The sequence below is a fragment of the Charadrius vociferus genome, unplaced genomic scaffold (assembly GCF_000708025.1).
Source record: "Charadrius vociferus isolate BGI_N301 unplaced genomic scaffold, ASM70802v2 scaffold163, whole genome shotgun sequence".
Lineage (NCBI taxonomy): Eukaryota > Metazoa > Chordata > Aves > Charadriiformes > Charadriidae > Charadrius > Charadrius vociferus.
In genome coordinates, this window is record NW_009648332.1 from 21,308,879 (window position 1) to 21,333,185 (window position 24,307).

At 36.2% G+C, this 24,307-nt stretch overlaps 1 protein-coding gene across 1 annotated transcript in view; it reads right to left on the minus strand.

The window, feature by feature from the left end:
* Positions 1 to 673: 673 nt before the first annotated feature.
* The window catches only part of NEK7 (NIMA-related kinase 7), a 56,662-nt gene continuing 33,028 nt past the window's right edge, over positions 674 to 24,307 (minus strand). The window contains exons 5-9 of the mRNA XM_009884796.1: positions 22,954 to 23,062; positions 20,449 to 20,556; positions 12,376 to 12,470; positions 7,611 to 7,724; positions 674 to 784 (exon numbers count right to left, since the gene is read on the minus strand). Coding sequence (XP_009883098.1) covers positions 674 to 784; positions 7,611 to 7,724; positions 12,376 to 12,470; positions 20,449 to 20,556; positions 22,954 to 23,062 — 537 coding nt within the window. The remainder of the gene's footprint in view (positions 785 to 7,610; positions 7,725 to 12,375; positions 12,471 to 20,448; positions 20,557 to 22,953; positions 23,063 to 24,307) is intronic.

Genomic DNA, 24,307 nt, shown 5'->3' on the forward strand with positions numbered 1-24,307 from the left:
CTCCAACAAATGTTTTATGTGCATTACGACAAAATAACAAAAGAAAAAAGGATGTTACAGAAATTTCAGCGTGACAATTTTTCCTGAAACTATGTTCCCATCACATTTGGCAAGCAGAGAACTAATCCTATCGCTCGTCTACTCTTACGCTGAACGCTGCAAACTACAATTCAATATAAAATACAATAACCTTCTATAATAATTATGTCCCTCTTAGAACAACAATTAAAATAAAGTTAACTGTGCTGATTCATACTTTCCATAAATTACTAAAAAGGTGAGAGATTCAGACATTTTGCTTCTGGATAATAAGCCTAATATCTGTATCATGTGCAAAAGTGCAACTGTGTTTTAGAACTGAGGCCCAACTGAACACAATTTTGTTATTAAAGAAAATACACTTGAACCCACTTAACATGGAAAACAGTGGTTCTCGGTATCTTTTAAAGTTATGCTTTACATATTTAAACTTGTTGTAAAACTGCAAGTTAGTACAAAATACAAAAAATAGAAATAAACAGAAAACAACAAAGCTTGTATATAAATTGGTTTACAATTCAAAGCACAACAGTAAGCTTCAAATAATTACATTTCAGTAACACACAAAGAGGTGGGATGATTTTCTTAAAATACTTGGTTATTTCTGCTTTTTTCTTCATGATCTGACGTCTGTTTAGCTGCTCGCAGTGTGTGCGTGCATACGTTTCGCTACATCATAGACATAGGTTATGTCTGGTCGCTTCTCTGGATCCGGGTTGATGCACATATTAACTAATTGTCGCAGCTAGGAAAAGAAAAATAACATGTAAGAAAGCCAATGATCCTGTCAATTCGTATTTGAGCATTATCAAATTCAAATTAGTAAGAGTGGCAAAAATTAGCCAAAATAGCAATTCTGCGTAAACACACACACTCAACCCTCCCTCTCGACACACACTGCACACAGTTTTACACAAGCATGTATGCAACACACTCCTGCGACTTTTACATTTTGTACTGTTGTCCAGAAAAACTGATGAACAGATTTCAGTTCTAATCCTTTTAACATTCAACTTCAGACGCGCGTTTAGTCCCATTATACATCACTGAAATGAAAATTCCTGCGCTTTTGGAGGGCTATGCCTGCAAACTGCAGAAGGCTGAAACTTGCACTGAGAAGGTAAATTGGGACTGTCTGCTCAGTCTCTCCCCATACAAGAGTTAGCCAGCAATAAATGGCATTGCTGCGTGACAGGCTCCTACAAACAAAAGGCAGCGACTCTCCTTATAACGCACAGTTAACCTGCAGAACCCCCTCTTGCTGGAAGCTACCAATACACATGCATTCAGAAAGCAACTGAACAAATTAAACCCACTGAGGGCTATTTAATATAAAAGACTCCACCTGAGGAAACCTCTGAACTTAAAACTGGAAGCTGGAAAAGTATTTTGGGGAAGTATTACATTATGCTGGCCCTGGTACTCTACTTCCCCAATGTTGGAGACGTGATACTGGAATAAGTAACCTTTGGTCGATATCTCAGTATCTATTCTTAGGATTAGATAACTGATTTTTTTCTTTACAGAAAGAAGCACATAATTAACAAACATGTTCACGGAAGCCCCTATCTGGGAATAAACAAGTCACTATGTCTAGAAAACTGCAAGTTTCCACGAGGACTGTAATTTATTGAGCCTTCTATAGCACACATATTCAGCTTCCACGCTGCTTGGATACTTCTCATTGCCTCCACAAACTGGAGGAACAGGTACAGGTTTTTCTTCCTTCCTTGATATACCTAAGAACTTACGACATTAGAACTTAGTATATTGTCTGGATAACCTTCTGATGGAGCATCTATTTTAAACTGTGTGCATCTCCTAAGCATTTTGCAACATGGAATACACCTGCTTCATGACAACTTATTAAAACTTTACAAAAGCAACTTAATCAACTCTGAAGCTCTTCCTTTATGCTTTTTAGCAGCTTTGCCAAGTCTTCCTGGATCTCGTTATAGCATGGGGCGAGGGGGGACGGACACACCACAAAAAAACAAAAAATCACCTCGTGACCCACCCTTCTATAGTAATGTGTAAAATTTGGTTCAGTACTATTAGGTATGACCATTGAAAAAAAATCTGTAATTATTGCAACTAACACAGAGCGACCTTGTGATCATGATTATTCAAAAGCAACATAGATTGCATATTCAAATCTGCCATCAGAGAGTTTCCTTTCTGCTTTATACAAAAAAAAGACCAAGAAGGATTTTAAATTATAATTGTAGTCCTTTCACTTTTTAGAAGATTAATTTAAATGCACGGGAATAGAAAGTCCAGAAGTTACGTAAAAAACATTGCATACCACTATTTAAAACCTCGTCCATTAGCCCTTGCAGAAACATTGTAAATTGTATACAACGTACAGGTTTTTCATATTTAACAATGCAAAAACTATGTCACTAGGCATCTGCCTTCTTTAGCAAGAAAAGCTTAAAATTTAAAAATGAGATCATTAATTCTGAAGATAGTGGTCAGATTGCTGGATTGAAAAGAAACATATCAAATCAAGATAATCTGTAACAGACTTGCTATTTGAATCTTAAATACGCTAAGTATATTTTGACTAATGGAGTTACAAAAGCCATCATATTGCTTCCGACAGCCAATAAATAAAATACAATACCACTGACAGGAAAAACTATTAGCCTGTAATAACCCCCAATCATTTGGAGAATAGAATGCTGGAAATCATGAACTACTGTAAGAAAAAAATAATTGCCAACATGTAATACAAATATGCAAAGCAAAACAATCTCCTGTAGAAGCAGCAGCTGGGACACAGCGTAAGCAACAGGCACAGTGTGTCAGCAGAGACGAGCAGCTTGCTATGCAACACCTCAGACAGCCTGAGCGGAAAACAAGAAAGACTGAAGAACATCCAAAAACCCCAACCCTGAAATTAGACTCAAATAGGTAAATATTTTGTAAAGAGAATACAAGTGTAATTTATCTGGAGACTGCAACATTGAATCTTGTACGTATACATTTCTCTTTCTCTGTGAAGCCTTCCATCTGTTCAATAGAACTGCATACAGTAAATAAAGTCTCAGTAAAAGACCTTGAAGGATAGAAACCTATAAAGCTACCATCAGAGGGGAAACAGCATATTCTTTCTCATCTTTTTACTAGCTGTGTACCAATAACTTCACTGTATGTAGAACAACAGAAGTAGACCTTCAAGAAATTAACCTGTGAAAAGCACGAGAAGCCGCGTTTACCCCCAGTAGGCTACTTCATGTCTTTTCAATCTTGGCCTGTGGGTAACTCTGATTTAGTTTTCTAAACTGAACTGTGTCATCTAAAAATCAATGTCAGACCCACACTGTTTGCTAAGTCATTAAATAGGAAGCCTTCTTCAGAGTTACTTTGTTACTTGTTACAGTATATTACCATTCAAAGCTTTAATAAAACAGCCAAGAAGATTCATGGCTTAGAAAGACACTGTAGCAAACCAGCGTCATTACTCAAAAGTACATGTAAGGCTTTAGGTCCTATTAATCCCTGTAAGTACACTTCCAGAATCCATTCACCCACATGATATTTTGACTGGTGGCTTTTTGCAGCTTCTTTTTTTTTTTTTCCACTCTAACCAAAATGCACATGTAGGTACTATTGTTAGGATGCAAGAAAGGATCTGCAAGAATATATTCATAGAAAGGGACAGTCACTGAATCAGTTTACTCAGAAATCCTCTTTCCAACGTAGTGCAAGAGGTGAGCTCAATTAGTAACAAACCTTCACTATTACTGGAATAAAATAAACAACAGAATCATAGATCTCTTTTGGCTGTGAGTCTTAGCATTTAAGCGTTGGTCACTGCTATTACTGCAAAATCTTCCCCTTCCCTGGTCCAGAATCCAAGCTGTAAGGCAGGAACACTGAGCTGACTATGCTTGGGACACTGCACAATGATAGTACAGATTCCTGAGTAATTTCACAATCCTTGAGCTCTTTTGAGCCTTGTTATTGAACAGCAAACCTTTGGGAGAAGGTGAATTAATTTTGCTGTACAGGATAAAAACAGTTATGCAGGAAGACAGCCTTTCAGGACTGAAACTGGGACCACACTGGATGCTAATACTTGATTATAGCACTATTTGTTTAACTCCTACAGCAATATCCATTTCAATAAACCTGAAATCCATTTGTCAAGCCTTTTAGTATTAATGAAATTTCCGATGTAGCAGAAGAGCCCAACAGTACCCTGGGAAGAAGCACTGGGATTCTAAAGTCAGACTATCGTTAGAGTAATTTTTTTATTATCTGGCACAGACTGGCCAACAGGCAGAGCAGACTTATGACTGAGCTGGAGGGACCTCCTGTTGCATCCCCAAGCTGTAAACTTCTTCGGCTGCTTATTGTTCTTAACCTCCTCTGTGCACTTCGCCCAATGACTGTCTTTAGCCTGGAGCTTAGCCTGACATCGGAGCAGTGGGACACACTTTCTTTAACTTTAACAGGTTTTTCAGCTATGAAATAAATAATTATCACTCAAGTCAGGAGGATGGGGGAGGAAGACAGAACTATGACAGGTGAATACTTTGCATTGATAGCCAGCTGAAAAACAGAAATTTTCATATAGGAAATTTTGGAGGGGAAAGAAAATCCACAAACTCTTCTTACTCCGAAAAGGAGACCTCTTGAAGTCCTTTCTCAGTGTTCTTCTCAAGCCCTTCTGCTGGCAACTAACACTGCCATTCTAGACCTGTTGGCTCATTCAGCCTTCACATCTGGGTGGGAGGTTGGCTATGGACTTTAGAAGTAGTGCACCTCTATCAAAGGGAAGATTGAAAAACTTCACCTGTCATGAAAGCAACGTAATACTAATATCGGCTGACAGGATTTTAAGAGTATTGACTGGGGGTGGCAAGGGAGCCCCAGCTCTGAATTCCCTAAAGCAGAACAGCTTTCAGTCAATGCTGAGTACTCACCCTGAATACCAGAAGATTTTAGGAATATTCAAAAATTGAGATATCCAAAGTTGTTAAACATTTGAAAATTTTGCTTGTGACCCTACTGCTGAAGCAACAGTTTGTGAAAATGCATCTTAGACTATTAGGAATTCTAATCAAGGGTTTTAAAAAGAAATTGTCCATCTATCTTAAGGTGCGTCTTTCTGTCACACTATTCTCTGATGACACGGATATGATACATTACTAAAAGGTTAGTCTTATACAGAGTTCAAAATTTAGAAAAACTGTTATATCTTAAAACTCATTAAAACTTACTTACAAAAAGCTTCTCTAAAAAGCACGTCTTGTATTTTCTAATGAAAGTGCTTACACTCCTATATCAGAGGATGCAGAGATCAACACTCAGCGAAGTTTTTCTTTCAGAAAATTCTTTGTTATAAAATATGAAGTGGGTTTTACTGTTACGTGATCCCTGATTTTTACTGCTCACTGAGTGTGCTTCCAACCTGATTAAAGGTTTGATGTCTAAATGTCCAGTACAGGTGAAACACTTTGGACAGTATCCTAATACGATAATGCTTTTTTGTTTCTATTTTTTTACAGTTCATGCCAACACAATATTTTTTCATACAAGTAAAAAAAAAAAGGCATATTTTGGTGCAATAACTAACATATCTATTTTTCCATGTACCTTAGCGAAGACCCAAGTCTTCATATCAGAACATTAAAATACGTTGCCATTACAGTCTTTTAAGTAACTATTTTCATACCTATCATAGCTGATTGTCTCATTATGTTTTTAAATAACTTATGTGTTATCCAAGGTGCAGAAGTACGTGTCTGCTTTGAAATAAAGAAAATGTAACGTGTTGTGCTTTGCATCTATTTTCAACACCAGAAACTATACAGATGTAAGTAAAAGGTGGAATCTCTTTCCCCATCCAAACTCTAAGACCTTCTATCTGGGCCAGACTTTGATATTTGCCCCTTGGCTGGGAATCCGCATATCCAACTTCACACTTAGCTGCAGTGAAGTAGCCCTGCAGGCAGGCCAACTTCAACGAACCACTAGTGGTATCATCATTAAAACCCTGCTGAAGGTCACCATGGAAACCGCCTGCTGAGGCTTCGCTGCTGCACTCGGCATCTCCTAATCAGCTACCATGTGAAATGCAAATTCAGACAGTCTGAAAATTAGTCAAGAAGAATAGAGGATGAGGATGCAGATATGTGAAATATTCATGCGCTTCATAGAAAAAGGAAGACAGCATGAATGACACAACAAAGAACGGCCCCTGACATTCTTGCTATCATTTTGCATTATTGTTCACACCCTACTGTATTTCCAGGCCTCCAGTGCTGAAGTTGGTTATATGAACTGCCATATTTATAGTCTACAATAAATAATAATTAAAAACAGCCTAAGTAAAATGACTAATTGGAAAACCCACAAAGAGGTAGAGTGCATAAATTACATCCTTTGTAAGGTCACCGAATTATCTTTTTAAGTCCCCCTTTTTTTTTTTTATAAAAGGGGAAAAATTATAAATACACTATAAATACAAAACAAAACAAAATACTGGGCAGTAATCTTTTATTAATAGTCCAATCACTGTCTTTAAATGTAAAAAAAAGTAAGGTTCAGAATTACAGCCCCTACTCTATAAGCAATATTGCACAATGCTTTATGTTTATTAAAAGTATTTCAGTGCTCATGTTTATTTGCGTTTTCAAAGTAATCTTTAATTCATGCAGGCTGAATTCAATTAGAATTAGTTATTAATGTGTGTTCTTTGGTTTACAGCTTCTATCAGTTTGCCCCGTTCTTTTCAAAGTGGGAAAGTCTTTCAAAACTGGCATCTCAGAACATTAACAAGCAAACATTTATATTTTTTCATTCTGTTACTCGCACTATGAAAAATATTTAATTTATTTTATTTAGTTTCTTTTCATTTTAGAGCTTAAAAAAGCAAGTATCCCCCCTTAAATGTATTAATGACAGTAAAGAACTGTTACCTATCAGCTTAAAACAAACACGGCTGCGATACGCAGGAGTGTATTGTTCAAATTCAATTATATTATGCTTGCCTGTATTTCTCTGAAATTTACTATTAGTGTTGTCAAGAACCACTCTTTCTCACAAAAGAACTGCCGTTCAATTGCATCGAATGGCACATCGCAGTTTTATAATGCAGACAAATGGGAACTAAACAATTCATTTTTACTAGTGAGTTACATTACATCTATTTTAATGCAAGCCCCTAGAGAAACAAGGCTAGTGCACTAATTTACTGTGCAACATAAACTTGTATAGTTGTGCTTTTAGAAAAGTATACTATAGGTGTAAGATTCAATCCCATTCTGGCATGCAGAACATATCATTGTGCATTCTGGGAAAGCATTTTCTCATACTTGCAAGGAAGCTCAACGAACTTAAGAAGCTAACGGTATGAGGTTTCCATCATTAATCCCCCAAAATCTAAAACCACATCAGAGACTTGTTTTGACAGGAACAGTTGAGTGAGTTCAACAAGCAAACATTTATGGGCATAATCTGCAAATAACATAAAAATCACACGAGTTCATTTACTTCCCTGGAAGTGCGCCAGCTTACATAAACTGAGGATCTAGCCCATGAATAGGAAAACTACTTACTTCCTCTGAATAGTGATCTGAAGGGAGAGGTGGGTAGTCACACTGTTCTATCTTCTTGCACAGGGAGTACAAGTTCATTTTATCACCATAAAAGGGACTCTGCAGTGCAGCCATCTGTTTAAAGAAAATGTACAGTTTTCTTTTGTGTTTTTAAGTAAACCTGTTTTGTCATAAGATCTGTAATACTAACAAATGAAAAGTGATTTTTAACGACTTTCAGTTCCCCGTTTAGAAGTGTCACAATGCCTAAAACAGAAGTTCCAAAACTATTACTGTAACCAGTGCGTGTACTTATTCTACGTTGTACGATTGTACCTGTCACAATCCTTATATTGCAGTACTTGAATTGTATACCATAAGTTTTATTAATAGAGTATGAGAAAAATTGAGTCGTATCCGATTTATCTGTGAGCATGGAGGGTCCTTGCACCACGAGGGAGACAAGAAAAAGAAACCAAACCCCACAATTTAATTTTCCTCTGAAGACCTTTTGGAAAAAAACACATCACTTATTTGAAAACACTACCTGATCTAAAGCGATACCATATGGTGAAAATGCTGGATAACAGCAGTAGACTTTGTAACCTTCCATAGCTATTAATAGACTTCGATAAAGTTTTTTTATTTAAAGCAAGAAAACTAAAGGTAATGTCTATACTTCCAAAAAAACCCAAACCCAAAAACTTTGTAATTCAGGATGTTATTTGAAAACACTTTAAAAAAAAAATCCCAAAACGTCACCAGAAGTGCAGAACTGGCACCCTTGTCTATATTTTACAATTGTAATGCTTAAATAAGAATATCTGTTGGACAGCACTTAAATAAATGATCAGCTTAAGACCAGCATTAGTAAACCTACGTTTTATTTCCAGAAAGTGTTACAACTTGACACTTAAGGTGGAAACAAATGCTATGGTTAGCAGGATTACAAATTTAAAAATTCATTTAAAATCTTTCCGTTCTGTTCAAAGCCTTCTAAGTCTTTGAACCGCAGCAGCACGAATGCTGCTTTGAGTGCAGTGCTGCCCCAAAGTCAGTCACCCTTTTCTACATGTGCTAATAAGTTTGATTTTGGAAGGACAATGTGTACATTCCCCAGACAGGCAGAGTGTGTGTGAAACACGCTAGTCCATGCTGTGCTACTCAGTGAGCTTCAGCAGGGACAGGACAAGCTGAAAATGGCTCTCATCTGTCTTGTGGTCTTCCAGATAGCAGTTTAACTCTTTCACGTCTTAGCACCGACAACACTGGGGGAAAATGCATGAAGAAAATTACCAAAATTCTCTTACATTTAGTTTATACCTGATAAAACCACTCTCAAATAACTCGGTACTTTTTTCATATTACCTTCAAGTAAGAATAAATCATTTTAAAGCTCCCAAAACAAATACCATACTACACTTCATTCCTACACAACTCCCAAAAATTCTGTATTACCAAAATAATGTTAATTTTTGGATTTACATGACATTATCTCTTACCTTAAAAAGAATGTTAAAAATGCAAGCTGAAGGCCAAAGAAGAAAAGGAAAAAAAAAAAAAAAAGAAAAATCAACTGCAGGGTCTATACGCATGCAGAAATTCTAAATAAATGCACAGATACTCATTTTCGTACTCTAGGTGTTCATTAAAAGGTACTTTTGTTTGAATGCTGCGGAGTGTTAAAAAAATTCTGAATGTCCCCTAAGGAGTTAAAACAGGAATACTATATTTTCATGCATCTCCTGCTTTGACAGATGAAAAATGTCAACTGTCCTGTTTTTATTTTCAAGCTTTTGCACTATTCATCTGGTTCATTAGTGCATCTCGCTGCTGCCCCTGACAGCTGCTCGCCCTCTCCTCCCAGCAGCTGAATTTTTCAGGCTAATTTGATCCTCCACACTGAGACGATCGCTAGAATGATTGACTTGCTCCCTGACCTCCAGGGTCTGACTTTCCTGATTAGTATTCTGGGGGTGTCTGAGGGACGAAAGCCCACTGTCTGTCTTCGGGGCTGGTGGCAGCTCTCTCTCTCTCTTTTTTTTTCCCTTTTTTTTTTTTTTTTGAACTGTAAGCCACCAACCTACAACCCTGTAAGGATGCAATTGCTACGCTGAACAATAAAAGGAAATGTGTAAAACCTACTTTTCCATGTAAAGGTCCATGTAGCAAAAGCACAGCATCTTGATTTTAATTAGTAAAGTCTACTTTGTTGCATATCAATTAAAACTCCAGTGGTAGTGTTTTTGAGGTTTCAGAAATACCCAGAGCTCTAAAAAAAAATCAGACTTTAAAAAATACTTTTAAAAATCTTACTGGCCACATAGTTAGCATTGAATAATAGACTGTAATATAGTTTAGAAATAATAATTTTTAAAAACAACATAGATTAGAGCAAATTAGCCCAAACTTAAATTAAAACATAACTGAAAAGAGTTTAGCAGCAATTAAGCATTTATTGAGAAGTGATAAACATGCCACATCTTTCTCCAATTAAGCTGGAGACAATCCAGAGTACATATAAGCACATACCAACATGAAATCAACATAATAAACATGCTAAAATGCAGGCAACAGACACGTCACAAAAAGACACCCAGCACAAAACTGCACGGATAATAAAACATGCATTAGTCCATGCATGTCTTGAAGAACCTTAAGTAACCACTTTCAAATAAATTAAAAAAAAAAAAAAAAAAAAAGAGCGAGAGAGAAAAATGCTAAGCATATATTTTAATTTTATGATACCTAAAATTTCAAAATTACATCTCAATGATCAAAAAAAAAAAAACCCCAAAACCCCAAAACTCAAACCACAAACATCTGGTATGTTGTAGAATTAACTAAATGGGATAAATGCACCTCTAAAAAAATTAAAAATTACAGTGGAAGAAGTTGCTACATATTAACAATAAGTATCCAAATGATTACTTTATTCTTAAAATAAGAAAAAAAAAATGAACACAACATCGTATCAACTTAAACACCATTCTGGTAAAACTTCTAAAATAAATAGAGAAAACGAATGGTATTTAAAGATGCTGAGTTAATCAATGGAATTAAGATACTTACCTATTTTGAAATTATTTAACAGATCAAAGAAAAACTTAATATTCACATAGGTGTTTAATATACTGTGCCAGCATCAAAGCAACAAGTTCAAAAAAACCTCTTTTTTAGAAAAGTGCTATTGATTTCTATCCAACAATTTTATTTCATATAACATATAAGAAAAATTAACCTTAAAACATGTTTAATTTATATAATAATTAGCTATTCAGAGGTTTTATTTGTTTGTTTCCAGATTTAAAAAAATCCTCAAGAAAACCAATGAGCAGAAAAGAAGTAGTAATACTGAAAACCCCTCATCTACCTTTATATTATCCTTAGGCTCCTGCTCCCGCAAGTGTGTGAAGTGGAGCACTGAAACCGATGGCAGTTGCCACGGTCAGTACTAAGGAATCCCAGTATGGGATTAAGTTTTAGTTCGGCATTTAAACTTCAAAATACTCGCTGTCAGGTATAGGACTTCATTCCTGTGAACTGTCCCAAAGATTTAGAAGCAGCAGATATACACAGGTCCGTAAACTCTGCAGAACTGCACTATAGCTATTTGCCCTTTTAATATTTAAAGCAACATGCTAGTGATCGAAAGCAAACCAATATTACTGGAGACAATTCACCTAGTAGTGGCATACAACTTTAACAGGCTGACAATGTTTTTTACAAAATGCTAAACTAACAGGAGGTGCCTGTTAGTTTAAGGAGTATGTGTTAAATGAGTTCTGCTGGTTCACTGAGGCAGGTGGCTTGCAGGTAAACAAAAAGTGAGTTGGGTATTTTAGCTTTTATCTGGAACACGACTATAAAGACTTCTCTGCCACTGCTGATGGAAAGATATTTTTTTTTCACCATACTTCAACACAAGTGTTTAGTCTTTTGATCAACAAATGACATGCAAAAAAATTTGAAGACGTAGTTGCCTTAGAAGGCTACCTGCTCTTCACACCTTCATTCGCCTCTATCTCAATTTCCCCTATATCTTTATTTTCTCATAACATAGTATCATTTAAAATTATGTGTCACCTACCAATCTTGACCATATTAATACAGAAATTAACCAATAATTATAGTTTACCCAACTGAAGAAGAAAGAGTAGAAAAATTACGTATGTTTGTGCAGCAGAAGTCATTACCTTGAAAGCTAATCCAAGCTAGTAGTAAGTACACAGTAACCTTTCTTTTATTAATTAAATAATAATTAAAACATTAATTGTTTTATTAATGTTTTAAATAATTTTAAAGAAATTAAACTTGCATTAAAGTAACTATATTGCAGTTTTGGAAAGTGTTAGTTGCATACTCAAGTCAGTCCTACCATTTCTCAATGTATTTATTACCAAAATCATATAATCAGCATAAGCCATTAAAACACCTAGAACAATTTTACATGTGCTTGCCATTATTCATTTATTAATTCTTCAGTTATGCCCAATCTTCAACAAATTGCTGTAAAATCTTTGTAGCAAGCCCAGTAAAAGGCAAATCCTGAGTAACACACAAATACAAGGATTTCATATGCTGAAGTTACGTAAGAGTTCTCATTGCTAATATTAAGGACAGATATATAATAGCTGAAAAGTAGCTTTTCCACAATGTTGCATCCTTTTCTAAACAACAAAAAATACAGAAATAGATCCTAAAACAGTACTTAATACATTGGGGAGTGGGAGACACAACACTTAAGTTCATTGTGTGTATATATATATATATATATCAGTATTACCTCATACAGCAGACAGCCTAGAGACCAGATGTCAGATTTGAAGTTGTAACCATTTTCGTGTATTCTCTCTGGAGACATATAATAGGGTGTACCAACTGCAATAAATACACAAGTATTTTTGAATGAAAAACTCTGTTATTATATAGTATTAAAAGTACAGTCTTCCCGGCTAAAAAACATTTTTCATCTTCTGTATTTCTCATTTTGCTACATATATAATTTCAATTCATTCTTATGACTTCAGTTTGACAGAAATACACAGGAATTAGGTATCTATTCCATTCAATGTGGCTTTATTTTCACTACTGATATCTAATTACCAGATTTATTCAGTTGTAGAATACTTCTAATTTTTGCTTTTAAAGAAGCTCGAAATTAATTATTTTCTTCTGAAGAGAACCAAGGGAACATACTACATGCACACACATATATATCTCTTCTCCTTTCCAAACTGTTATCACTGTGGCTGGAAATAACAACAGCTACAAATTCTCCTCCATGGCTTGAATTTTATTTTATTTTATTTTTTAAATGAGTTGTCGGTTCTTCCTTTTGAGAATAGAGAAATCTGAAAAAACTGCTTTTGAAACTAATAAACACAATTTAGTTTGAATATCTGAAACTAAAATTGAGCCTGAAATCCAGGATCCCAGAGAAGAAGGTAGGAAAACCTGCAAGCCCAGCAGAAGCCAAGGTTCCTACGCATGACTCGGCCATCTGCTGCAGGACTAGACTCTGTGAGGGCTTTTCAGCTCCCAAATCTGTGGCTGTCCTAGCTTAATCCTGCCTCAGAGCTGTGGGCTCTGGAGACGTCTGCTCTTGAAAAGCAGCATTTACTACGACTGTCCCAGAGCAAATTTACATTGGATACTCCAGGACATCTCTCCCCTTGATTTTAACCAGACCCTACCCATCTGTGTTCCAAGCTACTTGGAAGAGAGAAATTCTGAGAGATGTTCCAGCTCTGTAAAAAAAAGCCATTAAAAAAAAAAAAAGTATCTGACTGATGGGTTCATATGTGACAAATCAACAAAAAAAGAAGTAATGAAAAATAAGGGTAGTGGCAATTTTGGTGCATTGTCTCTGAACTTTCTTCCTATATCCCTGCAAAATGACTGTCTAACAGCAAAAAGAATCACAGATCTATGTAGATTTTTACCTCAATTTTGTATGGAATTTTTTTTTAAACACCGAATCCTGATGATGAAAACCAACTGAATTCTGCCAATTCAAGTTGACCTTGTTTTGAAACAAAATATCTTGCAACACAGCCAGAGATTAAAATCAGCACTCTCATTGCAAACTATGAAAATCAGAGCATGAACCTCACACTGTTTTATTTAACACAAAGATCTCATGTCACTTCAGCACTTCTGAATTAGGGTCATCTATTCAGAATTCATCTCTGTATGAATACTGGAAACACAGCTATAGCGAATACGTAATTCATTCCAAATCTGAATAATCAGGTTAATAATTAATCAGATTAATAATTTTTCTCTAATAATTTCCAAAAGTTAAGAGTTTTGCTTTGACAATGTGCCCTATCTTTAGAAAGGCTAACATCTCAAACTACGTCATACTTTCTTAGGGAGGAAGGGAGGTCAGGCCACTGCTTCTGGTAACCCACAATGTCAATGTTGTTTGTCAAGGAGATCAGTTGAAAACAATATTCCAAACCAACAAAAAGTAAGAATATGCTTCTCTAACAGATATGCAAGGACAGAGGTCCCATATTACATCCTACAATGGATGTGGCCCCCTAAATATTTCAAGAGAGACTTCCAGCCCCAGGAAAGTGGAGGGTGCTGCAGTCCCTCTCCCCACAGGCTCCCTGAGGAATCACTGCAGCTCTGAACTGAGACTACAAAAGATCACGAGCTTAGAAAGAGAAAAGCTGGGGAAAGGCAACTCAAAATGACAGAGTACTGTGAAAAACATTTACTCTCACAGAATGTTCGTATACACCCACAACAAAGGAATGGTCAAGTGAGATGGTCTTTTCTCTGTGAGAGAACAGGCACGCAGATGGGTGGCCTGCAACACCAAAATAGCTACCAAAATATCCAGAAGCAACTCTGTTATTCCAATGTATCAACAGCAATAGTTTAATGGGTATTTAATGACAACTAACTTAAAATTGGAAACCGTAATTTAACAACATTTGGCATGACATGGCTTTCATATTTTTATTACTCTTACTGTTGTACTTCCCTCCTGAGTATTTCTTCTTTTTTTTTTTTTCTTTCTTTCTTTCTTTTCACTCCAAGCAGTTGTGAACTTGGACACCTCTGAAAACTTTCAGCTGTATAGCTGTATTTTGCACCAATTAATGAATGCACTGGTTTAGTATATTCTGATGCTTTGTTGGCAGAATTCATCTAACAACAAAAAAATAAGTTTAATAGTAATCTGGTTCTCAGCTGGTTACAGCAGCACTGCCTTTGCTGCTCTGAGACATCGCACAAGTAGCTGGCAGTGAGTAATGTGCCAGAAAGAATCTTCGCAGAATCCACAGGGGGCAGCTGAAAACAGAGGTTTGAAGGTTCATAGTTTACCAAAAGCAAAGGTAATTTTAACCAGTAGCTCTGGGAAGCCTGCTGATACATTAGGGGTCTGATATGACTGTGAAAGATTGATGATAGTGAAAAGGAAGAACAAATGCTATCATTTTACAGCATTTAGCCTAGTGTAACACCTTAGCTGCAATACAACCTGAAGCCCCCGATGACCAACAAGTAAAAGGAACTGAAATTACAGTTATGTTAGTCATTGTATTACAAAACCAACCTGAAGATCTAGACATCATTACTACTTGTAAACTGTTTTTAACGGAACATGACACAAAAGATTCATTATTCTGACGTTCAGCAACTACTGAAGGCATTGCAACGGTCCTTTAAAACTGTAAGCAATCTCGGTATGTAGTACTGTACTGCTGGCAAGCTACTACCAGATGTGATTATATGTTGTGTTTCCTTCCTCGATCATTATTTTTTCTGTTAAGTGAAATACATCACCACAATACTATAAAGACATGAGACTTTCTTTACTCATGTGAAGACACAGAAGTGGGGTAATACAAGACAAAGACATAATACATTAGGATCCCTACATTTTTAAGAACAAAATCTGTAACTTCAGCATTCTGTTCACTGCATTTGTACATCTCTGATAACCCGCAGGTCTGAATGGTAATCTCCTTGAAAACGGCCTGGGTCAAATAAACTGCTTCCTCAGAATCTGCTGCTGCTCTGGAGCTCCCTCCCTTTAAAGATGCTGCAGATCCAGAACGTGTTGTTTCTTTATGTGAGCTTTCTGCTATTGGGAGAGGCAACGGACATAATGGAAACGGTGGTTATTAGGGGGCAGGAAGCTGCATCTGAAGGATCGGAGGCAAAGAAAATACTATGAAGAAGGGAGTTATGATATGAACAGTCCATCTTATTACCTGCATTACTCACTGCAGTTAGAGAGGAGAGAGTGTTCACCTGGAAACCAACAATGCATCAAGGAGTTGAATGAAACAGTAACTAGCTCTAAGTACTATCAAGCATTTTTAAGCTGGGAGAAAAAAACTGCCTGCTAAATGTTAGTACTACTAATAGAAAAGAATGTAATGGTTGAGTCAGAAGGTGTTTAATAGACCGGTTTTTAAAACGACCATATGATTATTACTGACATTCCATGCATTGGAACACATAACTATCCAAAGTTCAGGAAGGGGACTAAAATCACTTCAGTAACTCTTCTGATTTTCAAGGAATTCCAAAACAAGGCTTCAGTTAAAAAAAAAAAAAAAAAGCCCAATTTATTGAAGTAATCAAAAGATACAGTTTATGAATGACTTAATGTCCATGAGATCACAGGAATTTTATAACACAGAGTTCAACACAACATCCAAGTGCTTAACAAGATGAATGGCTGATGCTGAAGACAGACAAACTAAGTTACAAATAAGCTGCAGTTATGGAACATTGGGGGTAACCAAGCACTGACACGACAAATTCTCCATAAATTGGGGGGGGTTTATGTATTTATTTATTCTAATGTAAGTGTAGGAGATTTCTAAGTCATAGGCTTGTCTTCAACCATGGATATGGGACCTACAATACTGCACTTATCCAAAGTAATTCTGCAACGTAGCCTACATTATGCAAATAGTCTAACTGCAGAAATCAATCTATAAATATCTTGGGTTATTTTACAATGTAGCATTGTAAAAGCACAATAATTTACCTTCAGCTTTCAAACTGCTGTGAGATCTCAGGTTTTTGAACATAAAATAACAGCTGTTTTAATACAGCTTCTTAGGTGACTGCAATGAATCAGCTGCAGATTTCCCCCCTAGCCTGCCTGTACACTGAGGGTGCAGCTTTTCAGAACAGTTTGGTTGATATTATGAAAGTGGAGCTTATTCTTTTCACAGCAAAACGGTGCTGCATACCACCACCCCAGCACCCTCTGCTGGGTTAGAGATCCATATGTAAGAGGAAAGGAGAGTATCTGCACACGTTTTTACAAGGTATTTTATTCCCTACAACCTGCGTGAGTTTATAGTCAAATCCCTCATAACATAGCTCTGTGCCAGGGACAGGAGTACCACGGAAATGACAGAAGTTGTCAAACCACAGAAGAAACACCAGAATTCGATACAGATGATCATTCGCTTTCAAGCATTTTAAGGATATTGCAGATCTGCTCCTTTGCCCTGCAAGAAGGTATTCACATCATGGCAGCAATGTCTGCCTGGACAGCATACTATGTAGCCCTCTAGCACAACCACACCAGAGAAATGAAGTGATTTATTTTTTTTTGTGATTGAAATACTAAAATATGGACTACCCCTTAAATCCACTGAATGGCTAACAAAGATTTAAAAAAAAAATAATGCACATTTCTATAGGCTGGCCTCAGAATTGCCATTTCATCAAAGAGCATAAGGCCTGGCATTCAGCCATTAAAAAACAACAACAAAAATAAACCCCCTAACGCACACAGTCATGGGGAAACGAATAAGAAGCCTTTTTTGGATCATCTTCCCCTTTCTAATATAAAGTCTTCTAAAATCAAGAAATTTTGTCAAGTTTGTTTCAGATCAACAATACCAAATGCCTCTCTTTCCTTTGCATTTTTGGCAAAAGGATTTTCTATTTTCATAAAGGTACACACACGCCACAATAGAAAATTCTACTGTTTTGATAAGGCTGTATATAGAAAGAGTTAAGAACATTAACAAACCCTGTCCAGTGCAGTATTTTCATTTGTTTCAAATGGACCATCAGCAAGTATTCTAATTAAATCAGTATTATTCATAATTAGCAGTTAGAAGCTGTAGCTAATGAAAATTTTACCACATTTCTTTATCTCTGAAAGCCTGAATCTAGTTTGCTACTGAAATTTTTATAAAGTCTGAAAACAAGTATAAATTGCTACACATAATACGTTTGTAATTCACTGGGTATTGTGCACCAAAGGTTTACAAATCATAAAAAGATACAACTTTGAAAGAAATTTCAGGAAAAGCAGCATCAGAAACTGCATGGCAAATTAACTTTTAAAAGTGGTCTCTGCTAGTGACATGATAAATCAGAGTGTCACTGTCTCCACTGTAGCCTAAGTTAATACCTGAACAAAACCTTTTTCCTAGGCTGAAATCTGACATTAGGTCATAATTAAGAAGGAAATGGAAGAAGAGGAGATGGGGGAAAGAAAATAAAAAATAACAGCTCCTCTACCAAGACACAGAACACAAAATTAGAAACAAAGCTTCCATCCCCGTACCCCTGCTCTCTGGATGACTCCTGTATTTCTAAGAGATGAGCTTTAAAGGGCTTGGGGGTTTTACACTGTTTTTAACTCTATCTCAGTCTTCAGTCCCTTTGCAACAATTCCCCTGCAATGAACCAAAATAACCCAGGGTTGAAGCAGTTTATTCCTCTTTTAACTTCCTGACTTCTGCCTCAGAACACGAGTGTAGCTCTCCCACCCTCACAACTGACTTTTGCCTTCTTCATGTGCTCCCACCCACAGATTAGGATTTACAGCTTCCTGCAAATACGGTCCAGGAGCAGCTCCCACTTCACACTGCTCGTTTGCATCCTTCTTCCATTCGCAGGCAGTAGCAGGACCCACCTACGACAAATAAGATCTCCACAGTGTTGCCAGAGATGGCAACTGGGCTCCAATGGCAGCACGAACAGCAGCGCTATGCCATGAACTAGTATCAGATCTTTACGGTTATATCTGAACTTCGAAGTGAAACCCAAGCACATTTCCAGTCTGGTCTCACTGCTTCTCCTCTGTCTCTCTTTCCCTCTCTTTTTTATTAATGCAAGATCGCACATCTGTGTCTGGAGTTTCACCTCAGTCCTATTAAGACCTCAGCAGTTACTCATGACTTCACCAGTATGAGTATGCACCAAAAATGATAAAGAGAGGAAGGTGCAAAAGAGTGACCAAAAGCTTTCTGGAAGACAGGACGGTACGGGTTGTATCAAGAATTCCCTTTCTAAAATAGTTTTTTTTCCAGCTGTTAACACAAGTATCGCCCACACCTCATATGTGGTACAAACATGATGAACATCAATCTTCTCTTCTTTTCCAACTGTACTGATAACTGGGACTATCTGAATAAAGTTAAATTAAGAGGTGATGATAAATATGGCATATTTTAATCCGAGACGACTGATATTTCATAGTCTAAGTAAAAACATCAGCATCTGAGCAAACACAGTTCTTTGTGTGTCCTCCCATGGCCCTAAGATAGGGATTATAAGTATTACTTAACAATTCTTGGCTTTCTTAGATACTGTCTTCCTTATCACGCACTCGGCAAACATATGAAAATAGCCAAATGCCTAATTACAGAATTGTCACTGTCACTTGTTAAAATTTCTCACTGAGCAGCATTTGAATTGATTTTACCTATCTGTATTCAAGTACCAGTGAGGTGCTCTGCCTGCCTTAATACCATTTACAAGGAAGAAGAGACAATTCTGCACGCTGCCACCAATGGCCCTGCTCTTGAGGGGTCTAAAAGTTCATTTCACACCTTTTGCAGTCAGTGAACAGGCTTGAATTCAGCAACCACTAAACATAGCCACTTCAGCGAGGGAAAAGAAATTTTTTTCTTAACTAAAAAAAAAGAAAAAAATACATAACCATACTATAAAGACTAATTCTTATATTTCTCTTTAAAGCAGATGCTACTCTGTTTACATGGCTTTTCTCTTTTAGAAAGATCCTCTTAGATCCTGTCATTTGTCCATTCCCTACACTTAAAATATCTGCGAAGTTTTTTCTTTTTTTTCTTTAAAGGCTTCTTAATCACCCTAGTCTCCACATGCTCCTTAAAAGATGCAAATTATATGAAAATTTTGGTTTGAAAAAGATAATACAATGCCTTTTTTTATGTGCTAGCAAAGAATAAAGTGGGTATTTCAGAAATTTATTTTCTATTCTTATAAAAATAAATTTTCTGGGATTTTTGTTGTTTGTTTGGGGTTTTTTTGTATATTTGTTTTGTTTTTAAAGTCTTCATGGTCCACAAAGCCTAATTCTAATCTCTCCTTGACTTATTTAGCTTATATTGAGAAACTCCACCTTAAAACAGGGAAGCTCCTCTGTTAGCCCTTTTAAAGCATATAACCAACATGTTGCCAATGCTACCCATACAGGCACACACAATTACTAGATTCTTTCTAACACTGATTAAAATTCATATGAATTTTAAAAAATGCACCCATATTACTAATCTTATTTTTCCTAGCATTTCTAGAAGACACTACTGTCATGAAGATTTGTTTTGAGCCAGGAATGTACATTAAATGATTCAAACAAAGGAGAACGGAAAAACAAAACAAAACTTACTAGCTGTACTGCTGAAAGTGACACCTCAGTGTCACAGCTTTTCTGTATTTGCCCACGGTGCTGACCTTTTTTTATTACTATTATTTCAGAAAAGCTTTAGCTGGACCTAATCCTTTTCTTCCACCTCATAAGTGAGCACAGTATTTCCACCATGTAAAAAAAATCCACCTCCCCACTACCTGTACGTCAGAGAAAGCTTACCTAAAGAATGTGCAGCTGTGGTTTTGGAGCTGAAAAACCGACCAAGTCCAAGGTCTCCAAGCTTTACTACCCCTGTAGCTGTAATGAACACATTAGCTGGATTTATTTCTGGGGGAAAAAAAAAAAAAAAAAAAAAAAAAGAAATTTAAAAGTCACAATGAGGTTGCAAGAAAAGCTACTGCTCTATTAATAATAGACTGAAAGAGGTTTTCACTTACAGCTAATATTAACAAAATTTGAGTGTGCTGTTCAGAAAAAGCAAGTCAGAATTTTAAATTAACTATTTTAAAAGTACAAACATCACTCAAGCAAAAAATTAAAAGCCGTGGAAAGTATTAAAAAAAAAACCCACCAAGCAAACCAACAACAACAAAAACCAAAACAAAACACCCCCAATACCCACCCCACACCCAAAGAAGCATATACAGGGAGTTCGTTACTACTGTATATAAGCTTATATATACATAAGCTTATATATAAGCTTATGGACTTATATATAAGGACTTATATATAAGCTTATATATAAGTCCTTATATGTATATAAGGACTTGCAATAGAACTAGAAAACCTCTCATTACGTCTTAAGTAACAGACCAAAAACGTTTCAAGAACTGTAAAACATATTTTCCATCACTTTTGCTGATCAGATTACCCACAGTGGCATGATGTTATTTATTTGAAATAGGTAAGTGATTCTCTTTAATAGCAGGCATTAAAAAAAGAAGCAAGTTTTACTCAGGAGAATGGTTATTTGAACTCGTCAATGGAATTGGGCTAATCAAGTAGAAACAAAGAAAAATAATGATGTATACCCCAGACAGTTATTTTTCACAAGTAATATTCAGTTTAAGTTTTAATCCAATCCTTTAGAGACAACAGCAAAGATTTTTATTTTATGATTTTTAACAAGGTACCTATCCTGTTAGTCTTCTAAATAAACTGACCTGATATTTGTTTGGCAAGTGTGCTTAGCTCTTACTCAGCTCAAGAGCAATGCACTGTGGCTCTAAACTTAAAGAAAATCACTTAACTTTGGTAAGAGGGGATTATAGTTTGTGTAAGATATGGGTACAGTAAAAGGAATGGTTAATAACCCTTCAAATACCAGCATTTTCAGGTTTCAAATAAAAAGTTGCAAAACCATGAGCTTTAGAGAGGAATACAGAAGCAATTATGTGATGCTGCTATCTGACCTAGTTTTCAAGAGTTTGGATCACCCTTTGTGTAACAATCCAACACGGGTATCAGCTCAACTTAAAAATAGCTTCAATTGTCATTGGTTTTGGTGTGTAACCATGGAATTGTTAGATTTGCCACAGGTTTGCCAGAAGCTTTGAAGGTAGTATTTCAGTTTAAGGAATTTAAACTCATTCTGGTTTTGAGCTAAAATATAATGAAATGAGCTAGTTTGGTCACAAAAGCATTAAAGGATGATACCTATACCCTATGGAAAGAATCTATAATTTTATGTGCTTCTCTTTGTATAATTTCCACTCAGATATCTGTACAAAGGCATAAAAGAAAAAAAAAAAAGGAGAATCACATGAGAAAGATATTTGTAGGTACAGGGGTCATCTAAGATGATCTGTTGAAAGGTGTGACACCCTAGCCACAAATGATAAAGCTCAGAGATCGAGGGACTTCTGCTTTCTTCCCAGCAGAAGGAAGCCACCAACCTAAGACATGTAATTTCACCTGAACCCAGAGAGACAGCCCATATACAACTTGCAACTCATAGCCAGAGGGATTTCCAAGGCAAAAAAAATTGTACATCTGAGAAGCAGCTATACTACAATCTGTTTTCTTTGACTCAGAGTTACAAGGTAAAATGAAGACAACATATGGAGGAGACAGCAGTACAGAGGTTTAAAATGGGTAAGAGAGATTTAGTACCTGACAGGGATAGCTGGCAACTACAAGGGCTGTTGGGACACAGTACTTGACACAGAGACTGGAAATAGCGGAGAGGGGCAGAGAAGGCGAGAAAATGCTCAAGGCTGCACATAATCCAATAGATAAGGGAGTGGGAGAAGGACCTATACATCACCAGAAGGCATGGAAGGAGGCAAATACTTTTGTAAGAAAAAAGGGTGCAAGAGGTGAAAAGAATGGATGGATAGCTGTGCAAGAATGCAGGTAACAATACCTGGGAGATGTAATGGGCAAATATAGAAGAATAACAACAGGACAGAAAATAAGAACCAGCAAAATTAATCGAGCAAGCAAAAAGGGGCATGGTCTCCATCACTTACAGAACTATCACTTATTTTGAAAGCTTGGTATCACAACCCATAGCTGCAAACAAATACCTACTACAACAAATGTACAACTATGAACTTCTGTCACACTTTTCCATTACTTATAAAACATTACAGAAACATATTGTGTCAGATGTCAAAATCGATTCCAATTACGACGTTATTTGGTGTCATTGTCACTGAACCAGCTTAAGTCTCATATAATAAAAGGTTTAGTAAAGACAAATCATCTTTGGTCCTATATTACCTCTATGCATAACACGACGAGAATGCATATGTTCCAAGGCACTGCAAAGCTGAACAAAGTACTTCCAAACTGTTCTTTCGGGAATCAACCTCTTCTGTTTCTTAAAATGCTTAAAGAAAAAAGGATGGACACTGAACATTAAAATTTAAGACTTGCATAAAATGACTGAAAAAAGATAGGCAATCCTTTATTTAAAAACCAAACACAAGAGGCTCACAACCTAATGAATTTCTTGACACAGAAAGCTTTTCCCTTTAATATTAATTCACGTACCATCAATGTATGTGTTTAAGTCAGACAACACATAGAGCCACAAATGACATTAATGAAATAAAACTGCTATCCAAGAAAAAGATTTACATGGTATTTAGCAATCCTCAATGCAAGATTAATGTGGTCAGAATAGCGTAGCATAGAGTAAGTGGCCACAGAACAAATAAAGGTCAGATACAAAGGTATGTGCCACAGAACTTCCTGAACAAAATAATTCTTTACACCAACATTGATTGCCATATCCTCATTTTCTAAACAGAAGAAAAAAAGTAGTAGCAACACACAATCGTAAACAAAGAACATGTAAGAAAAGTTGATCAGAACAGTTTTAGAAACTTCAGCAATACATAAAAGGAGACTAAAGGAACTGTGATTTCTGAAAATTTCATAGTGATTAACTCCTGTTCAAATATTTTCCATCCTGTATAAACAACGCTTACCAATCACTGGTAACAGTTCAATGGCCTGTTAAAGCTTACGTGAAACATAATTATGCTCTGCTACACACATCTTCAAATATTATATTCAGGCACTGGAATAACACTGTCCTCCAAAAACACATACTGAAAACCTGGAAGTCAGCCAATGCTAAAACGTGAAAGTTTGATCATCATAAATTTTACAGCTAAAGGTAAGAAGACTGAAAAAAATCATTGCTTGTTTAGTCTTTCTTTGTAAAGAATTCGTATTTTGGCAGATTTTAAAGTTAAACACACGAAGAAACTACATGTACAACATTAATACTAGCAAAATTTTAGATGGAAAGCAAAGTACATAGATGTATTTTAATAGCATGTGTACACACACTCTTCACACTCATGCACACCTTCAGAAAGTTCATATAACAAACATTTATTACTCTCAAAAAATAAAAATATTTTAATACATTATGTTAAAACGTGCCACTAAGAAGTTGACAGCTGCACCTACACATTACAGAGACATGCAGGAGTATGAGAAAGATGTTTTTAAACTAGCTATAGCAAAATACATCAGTCATACAAAGGATCATAACATTTCACCAAAATGTTTTTAGTATAGGGATTATTTCAAAACGCATTTTCATTTAAATGAAGCAAAG